General features: G+C 39.3%; 1 protein-coding gene across 3 annotated transcripts; it reads right to left on the minus strand.

Annotated features, from left to right (window-relative positions):
* Nucleotides 1-406: 406 nt before the first annotated feature.
* Nucleotides 407-7,090, minus strand: ALG10 (ALG10 alpha-1,2-glucosyltransferase). 3 transcript variants are annotated; one of them, XM_047787237.1, is made up of 3 exons: nt 6,726-7,086; nt 5,326-5,523; nt 407-3,621 (listed from the first exon to the last, which is right to left on the minus strand). In XM_047787237.1, exons 1-3 carry the CDS (start codon nt 6,906-6,908, stop codon nt 2,566-2,568), a joined length of 1,437 nt encoding a protein of 478 aa, XP_047643193.1. In that variant the 5' UTR covers nt 6,909-7,086; the 3' UTR covers nt 407-2,565. The 3 variants fall into 3 exon arrangements, with proteins under 3 accessions (XP_047643193.1, XP_047643194.1, XP_047643195.1); XM_047787238.1 differs by having other exon boundaries at nt 2,385-3,621; nt 6,752-6,863; XM_047787239.1 differs by lacking the exon at nt 5,326-5,523 and having other exon boundaries at nt 2,385-3,621; nt 6,726-7,090.
* Nucleotides 7,091-8,389: the final 1,299 nt, after the last annotated feature.

Below are 8,389 nucleotides of genomic sequence, written 5' to 3' on the forward strand. Positions count from 1 at the left end.
AAAAAAAAGTTTGGAGTTCCTGTCATGGCTCAGTGGAAACAAATATGACTAGCATCCAGAGGACACAGGTTTGATCCCTGGCCTCGCTAGCTGGGTTAAGGATCCAGTGTTGCCATGAGCTGTGGTGTAGGTAGCAGATGCGGCTCGGATCTGGCATGGCTGTGGTGTAGGCCAGTGGCTACAGGTCTTATTTGACCCCTAACCCGGGAACCTCCATATGCCGTGGGTGTGGCCTTAAAAAGACCAAAAAAAAAAAAAAAGTTTGGGTTAAAAACATTTGTCCAACAGTCACTGTTATAACTAAAGAATCGATCAACTTTCTAAGCACTAAATAGAGTACAACTTGGCCCCAAAGAGTGTGTACAAATAAAGGACTTTGTATTTATTATTCAAAGACTACACTTAATTTTCACCTGTGCACAATTTTATATTTGCAAATGAAGAATACTTTACAAATCCACTCATTATTTAAAACCCAGAGAAAACATAATTCAATACTGAAGATAGTTCACACAGTTATAAAAAGTTTACAAATGTAAAACAGGGTTAAAAGATGAATTCTATACACAGTTCTCAGTTTACACATCAAAATTAACATATCCAAATAATACTTTTCTGTAATAGAATGACAACCCAATGAATGTACTCAAAATAGAAGACAAAGAAGCCAAAATCCACCCCCCAAAATCCTACCCAAGTTGTTCCCTGAATTACAAAATAAGACTAGACCAAACAATTTCTAAAATTCCTTTAAATTGTAGCTTTTTTTGGATAATGGAATTAAGTTACACTGTTTTTTAATTATGTGACGTTATAAGTCACTTGTTTTAACCTCTCAGAAAAGATACAATTTTACTTAAAATATCTCAGCAAAGAAATCATTCCCTATAAATTTTATGAGGTTTACTGTAAAATCTCCTTTGGTAACTTTGGTGGGTTGGAAAGTGTCCCACAAAGAGATAGGTCTACTTGAACCTGTAAATATGACCTTATATGGAAAAAAAAGAGTCTTTAATTAAGTTCAAGATCTGGGCATGCAATTTTCCTGGATTAGGGTGGGCCCTAAATCCAAAGACATTGTCCTTATAAGAGAAAGAAAACAAAAAGGAAGGCCATGTGAAGACAGAGGCAGATACTGGAGCAATGCCATCTATAAAGCAAAGAACATGAAGGAGAGCAGACAGCCATCAGGAGGTAGGAGAGAGGCATGGAATGGATTCTCTTTGAGAGTCTCCAGAATAAATTAACACTAGTGACACTTTAATTTTACACTTCTGGCCTCAAGAACTGTGAGAGAATTTTCTTCTTTTTTTTTTTTAATGGCCACACCTACGGCACATGGAAGTTCCTGGGTCAGGAACTGAATCCTAGCAGCAGCTGTGGCAAGGCTGGACACAGTGCTAGGCCTGGGATGGAACTGGTACCTCCAGAGACCTGAGGCACTGCAGTCAGATTCTTAACCTACTGTGCTATAGTAAGAACTCTGAGAAGTTTTTTTAAGTCACCAAATTTGTGGTAATTTGCTATGGAAGCCATAAGAAAGTAGTACAGAAAATCCCTTTTAAAAGGTATTATTATCAAAGCAATTTATCTTTGGCCATCATATATTTCATGTTAGGAATAGTGAAAGGACTTCATCATTTTTACATTTTAAAAAAAAATCAGTAACTTGATTCCTAGATAAACACAGAAGAGCCTCTATTTAATAAGATTTACTATTTCAGTGAGTCTATTTTGCCTTATGATTTAAATTATATTTACTAAAATGTTTAACAATGTTTCCATCACGAATATTACCTAATCACTTGTAAATTTTTTCAAAGACACTGCTACATCTTTCTGAAGAGAATAATAAATAAGTTCCAGCACTATACAGCATGCCCAGTTTACTTAAACTTGTATATAAAAAGTTTTCAAGCTTTTTGAGTAGCTAAAGAAATACCATGAGATAACTATAAATATCTTATTTCCCCATCATTATTCAGGGTTATGGAGGAAGTCTTAAAACTTTTCTCAGTTCATTTTTTGTTGTTGTTGTTGTTTTTTTTTTTCATGGCAGCACCTGTGGCATATGGAAGTTTCCGGACTAGTGACCGAATCTGAGCCACCGCTGTGACATACGCTGCAGTTGTACCAACACCAGATCCTTTAACCCACTGTAAGAAGGTGGGGATTGAACTTGTGCTGGCACAGTGACCCCAGCTGCTGCAGTCAAATTCTTAACCCACTGTACACAGCAGGAACTCCTCAGTTCTTTACCACTTAACTTTCTTGCATATATATATGCCTGTGGTATGTGGAAGTTCCCCGGCCAGGGATCAAATCTGCGCCACAGCAGTGACAATGCTGGATCCTTCACCTGCTAGCCCACCAGGGAACTCCTTTTTTTTTTTTTGGATTTTATACATATATATAAACACTTACTTCTGATATTTAAAACACAAAAAATCTGATGTGATCTGAGGATCACTATGGTGCCTAAAGAAATCCCAAAATTTCTACTTAGTTTTCATTACAGAAATAGTCCAAATAAGTCTAATTTTAGAGTTCATGATATCCCTGATATTACCACATAAACCTTTGAATGTCCTGACTATTTGGCCACTGAAAAGTCTTGTTTAGAAAGATATAAAAAGTTAGGAAATTCACAACTGCATAGCAACCCAGCTCACAAACAAGTCTAGATGTGGGTGGCAGAGGTATGTTAAGCCTATAAATAACATAAGGTAAAATGAAATAACGGAATTCTAGCAGTTTTTGAGGTACTATGACAGTAAATAAGCACATGAAAAACATTAAATTCCAGAAAATCGACTTTGATTTCAATGAATCAGCTATCGTCCAACCAGCAAATATATAGACTGGAACTAACAAGTATTTCACGATTTCATATTTTTGAAAAACTCTTTTCCACACATAAAATGTATAATGTCTATTATCTGAGAGCAAGTATTTATGAGCATAAGTAAACTTCCAAACTAAAAATATGGAGACTAAAGTAATCACAAAAAACTGAATTTTCCGTTTCCAAACTAGGCAAAGAAAAGCCCTGATTTTGCTAAGAGATAAGAGGTGAGGAAAGGAAAAAAAAAGAGTAAAAGAGAAAAAGTAGAATAGCTGAGGAAAGTGCAGACAGGCTTCATGACTGCTACGATCACCAATAACAATTCCACCATTAACTACCACAAATGCACAAAACAGAAACATTAGGAGGATATAGGGCCAAGTCAAAAGGAAAAGTATACTTAAGTTCTTAAAGGACATGGAATAAGCCAAAAGAAACTGAAGAATCTTCCTGAATTCTGAAAATGGTCCTTTAATAGGGGGAAGCCTCTCTTCCTTCTTCTTTTGTAGCTCGGTTTTCCAAGCTTCAGTTAATTTTTGTGAAATGACATTTCCTGCACAGAAGATAGCCCAAATGATATTTGTTTGACGAAACATGAATCCACAAAATCCAAGCAAGGCTGAGGTTTTATGATTTCCATAAAGACACATCAAGTATGCAAAAAGAGTAAAAAACATGGATCCCGCTTCTGTATAATATAGGAAGTTAAAAAAATAGAGTGTGGGAAATACTGCTAATGTCAATGTTGACAAAATTCTCTGGATACTTGAGGCAGCCTACAAGGAAGAGAAAACACAGTTTACAAAAAAGCAAATAGGCTCTTTATGTTAAGCTAATGAAGAGATTTAAAAAAAAAAAAAAAACTCCTTGAATCTTATTTAAAGAAAATTATTTAGTATTAATCTTACTTCTGCTTTTGCAAAAACACAGTATGTATTTATGAGGGTGCTTTCTAATACCTTTTAGTTACATCTGTCATTCTGGAAGCCAATAAGATAATACATGTGTGTGTCAAGCTTCTATGGCTGAAAATATTTTGAATCATTCAACAAACAGTTAAGGAGGTACTGTGGGAACGACACTGAACTCAGTTCTATGAGGAACGTGGAGACGAATGGGATACAGTGCAGGTGGTTCCATTTTGGTGAGCTTTAGTCCTGATGCCTTCTGTAAGCATTCACTTAGCTCTCTAAATCACCAAGCCATACCATGCCATTCCCTTGATTAAAATGAAAGGCTGTCTACCACCTACTACATAAACTTTAAAATGCTTTCTGTGACATAAAAAGATGTTCATGACTTCTCCCCTTAGAAGAAAGCTTCTTCTATAGCTTTCTGCAGCCTTATGTCCCTGTACTCTTATAATTCCAAATGGCAATCCCTGCATTCACTCTCATCCTACAGCCCCATCTGTCATCAAGATTCAGCTCGAGTACCATGTTCTCTGTAAAGCCTTACCCAATGCCACCCACACCTCCTTCTCCCACTCAGGCTGCACCAAGTGCTCCTCTGTTCCTTCTCTGTATCCTCACGGTGTTTTATAGCTATCTCCCTCTCATAATTTATACTATTGAAATCATCTTTATAAGTTAAAAATAACTACTATAATTAGTATTTACTGAGTCCTTACTATTACATCAGGCAGTATTCTAAGTATTGTCCATTTATGCAGTGCCTTTATTTTACAGAACAGTCCTAATCAGGTAGATTCTATATTGTTTCCACTTAAGAGATGAAAACATGGAGTCACTAAGGGTAACCTGCCCAAAGTAACGCAATTAGTGAGAGGACAAAATTCAAACCCAGGTAATCCACCTCATCTCCAGGGTCTGCATTGTTTTTTGTTTTTTGTTTTTTTGTCTTTTTGCCGTTTCTTGGGCCGCTCCCGTGGCATATGGAGGTACCCAAGGTAGGGGTCGAATCGGAGCTGTAGCCACAGGCCTACACCAGAGCCGCAGCAATGCGGGATCCGAGCCACGTCTGTGACCTACACCACAGCTCACGGCAACGCCGGATCCTTAACCCACTGAGCAAGGCCAGGGATTGAACCCGAAACCTCATGGTTCCTAGTCGGATTCGTTAACCACTGCGCCACGATGGGAACTCCAGCATTCTTAAACCACATAAAAATTTCCAGGTAATGTGGGTTTCCCCTAATAAGATATATATTCCTTAAGAGAAAAACTGCCTCATTTACTTCTATAGTCTCAGTATTTAGCACATGGAATAAGCTCAGAAAATATTTACCGAACTGGTTTAATTCATGAACATTTATAGGTTTTATAAATAGGTAAGAGTGTCTCAAATATTTCAAGACAAATATCTTCCAAAATGGAGGTAGGGGACTTGCTTTACCTTTACAAAAGATAAACAAATACTAAATGTTAAATATATTTTCCACCAATTTTCATAAAACCAATTCTTCATAATTGTGGACCTGATTGTACATCAGCTTGTAATAAATTACTCTGAAAACAAACCTTGTGTCTGGGTTGCACCTTGCGGAAAAGCAAATATAATAAATAGAAGTTGCCAACACTGAAGAGAAGATTAACAAATCTGAGCATTCCAATGGAGCAGACAACATGTTCTGACCATCCGAAGATCCAATTGGCCGGTTTGACCACTCCAACTGACAGCAGGTATAAGCCAGGTAATGTAGTAATCATGGGGTCCCACTTAAAAATAAAAAGCCAACAATGAAGCAAAACCCAAGAGGTGATAGTGATAGGACTGACACAAAGAGGTCATGCATTTGGGGAAGTTATCCTATGACATGGTTAAATAAGTCCGTGGCAATGGAGACAGCTCTGAGAAGTTTTATTATGTTTTGTCCCATACCTGTGTTGTTATTGTTAAAGTATCAGCAACCAGTAGACAACAACTTAACCTTAGTTTTTATTTTCTTATACCCACTCTTTAGAGGGTGATCTTTTTGGTGATTAAACTGCAAATGCTCTAGTTTTTAAAAGCATGGAAACACCCAATGGAACTCTAATGCATTTGCAGTGAAAAGACTTTAAAGAAATTCACTCAGAGGATCCACAACGACAGGTACAATGTACTAGCCAGGAATTGTGCTAAACCCTCTGTATTTAATCCTGCAACAAGACTTATAGTAGACATTACTGTCATTTTCACATAAGTAACCTGAAAATCAGAAAAGTTCCAAGCCACATGACTAGTAAATAACAGAACCAAGATTTAAAATTATGTTTTTCTCCAACTACAGACTATATTTCTAATCACTACTCTCTAACCACTACTCTCTAATGCCTTTTACCAGAAGAGAAGGATAATGCCCACTTTATTTTTGTATCTATATTTATATACATATGTGGCTAAATACACATTTAAGTATGACAGCCCATCACTGATTTCCAATTTATCCAGTTAATAGAAGGTTGCTAAAACCAGCAAGGACGAAATTAATATAACCTGGCACTTCTTAGCGGCTGAAGGGCCACCCCCTCTACCCCAGTTGCAAAATACAGTGAAGTGACTGACGGCTGAGCTAAAGTGAAGTTTTCTGACATTTCCTAGGTGCAATTCAGTGCCCCAAATTCCGGGATTGGCAAAAAAACGAAAAACAAAAACAAAAAACCGAATAGCTTTGGTCAGTTGCCTAGAAAAGGGGCAGTAACTCAGTTCCCATTAGTACATCCCCTAGAGCATTTTTTTCTTGGAAACAGAACTGCGTTTTTTTTTTTTTCATTCATTTAGTAAATATTTCACAGACCTCAGAAACCCGAACAAAAGATCACCAGGGTCCTTTCCCTGCTGTGAGCGAGGGACCTAAGGTTAAGGGTGGGTGACTAGCGCTGGGGCCGGGCCTGCTCTCACTAGCCGTTCTAGGGTGCTGACAGGTCGGGGACCCCACCTGCGAGAGGGAGAAATGGCCCTCACAGTAGCGCTGCGCCTGCGGCAGGTGGAAGATCTCGTCCATGTAGGGTTCTCGCAGCGCCCGGCTGAAAGCTGAGAAGAGGAGGCAGGACACTAAAAAGGTACAGCTCAGGGCAGCCGAGAAGTAGTAACCCTCCAGCTGCGCCATTCCTGCCCCCATAGCCAAGAACCCAGTCCTGGTAGATCGGGGCGAGATGCTTGGGTCCGCAAAGTCAGGCTTGACACTCGGGCTCGAAACCGGCGCGCAAGGCGGGAATCGCCAGAGGGAACCGAGCACAGCCGGAAGGAAAGGAATGCCGGGAGAGCGCGGACCCCGGGCTTCCGGAAGGAAGGAGCGGGTCACTGTTTCCCGAGCGACGGGTTTAGATAACGGACCGAACTGTTGCCCTGTCAATCACGTTGCATAGGGCACACTGAGTGGTCAGCGCAGCCTGGAGGGGCAGACCTCAGGGGTCTGAAGGGTGCTGGAGCCGACTGCGTGGTGCTTGAAATGAAACCATCCGTTTATTTTAAAGGTCTGGGTAGGCGTTTCCCCTGCGGTTCCCATTTCTTACCAGCAGGTGGCGACGTTTCCCCACGTTTGCAATCCCTAAACGCTTAAAAATTTCACACCCTGTCTCCCCCGCGCACCCCACAGGCCCATGTTATTTCTCTCAAGTGATCTAAGTTACTAAAACGTTCCATTCCAAGACATTTGATGTCACCAACTTTTGAGCGTGGAAGGGGAAGTGTTGGTTGTAGAAGCAAAGACTGAGACTTTGGAAGGTCCGGTGAGAGAGACCCTTCACTGCCGAATAAACTTTACTAGGGGCTCTTTCAAAATGTACTCTGGAAGAGGATTTATTTAAATCAGTATTCATCGTGCACTCTGATAGGCAGATCGCAATACTCTGTGGGACTTGGGAAAAGCGATTATTTTAGAAGTTGGCATAATTTAGTTAAGGAAGGTTTCTCTGCCTGTAAATTTGATTTTTGTTAACATCTCTGTTGCAGCGTTTTTTTGTTTTTTGTTTTTTTTTTCCTACTAAATAATAAGCACGAGCATCTTAATGGTTGGCACTGTGTATCATTTATATCTGTAGCCCCCAAAATGCCTTTCACATTTCAGACACTTAAATTTGAAGATTTTTAGTTTGTGTCGACTTGACTCAATTCCAGTATTGGGAAGTTGGAGGCCGGAGGTGAGAGAAAATATTTGAAGAATGCTGGGCGCGGGAGGGGGGAGAGAAATTAATTCTTGTGATTTTGCCTTGTTCGTCTCTGGCAATGTTTCATAGAAAAATAATCTCTTGGGTAACCTCAGTCACAATGTTTTTGATGGGAATACACAAGAAATGAGTCAGGGTGTGTTAGCTGCAAACCTTACGGTTTTCAGATCAGCTCTTTCTGTGGGTCAAAGCTAATTCACCTTCGATTTAAGTAACTTTCTCAAATTAAACTGACTGCTTCCCTATTCTGTCTCTGCTATTTCCTTATTAATAAGAGGGCTATGAGGTGAATAAGTGATGGGATAAGAACATGTATAAACCATTTGAATAAAATCCTGTCAGAATCCTACTTTGATGTGATGCTTAGCTATGTTTTCCCTATTCGTTCCCCATTTTATTATATAGTCCATGCTGTACTAATCTATTTGAGATC

Source organism: Phacochoerus africanus, chromosome 7, assembly GCF_016906955.1.
Source record: "Phacochoerus africanus isolate WHEZ1 chromosome 7, ROS_Pafr_v1, whole genome shotgun sequence".
Taxonomy (NCBI): Eukaryota; Metazoa; Chordata; class Mammalia; order Artiodactyla; family Suidae; genus Phacochoerus; species Phacochoerus africanus.

Bases quoted from the DNA above. Each gene is read 5' to 3' on its own strand.
- ALG10 (XM_047787237.1), bottom strand. From the start codon at position 6,908: ATGGGGGCAGGAATGGCGCAGCTGGAGGGTTACTACTTCTCGGCTGCC. The intron at 5,524-6,725 runs GTGGGGTCCCCG...TTTATTTTTAAG, and splicing joins GCCATTTCTCCCTCTCGCAG to TGGGACCCCATGATTACTAC. The intron at 3,622-5,325 runs GTTTGTTTTCAG...TCTTCCTTGTAG, and splicing joins AGGTGCAACCCAGACACAAG to GCTGCCTCAAGTATCCAGAG.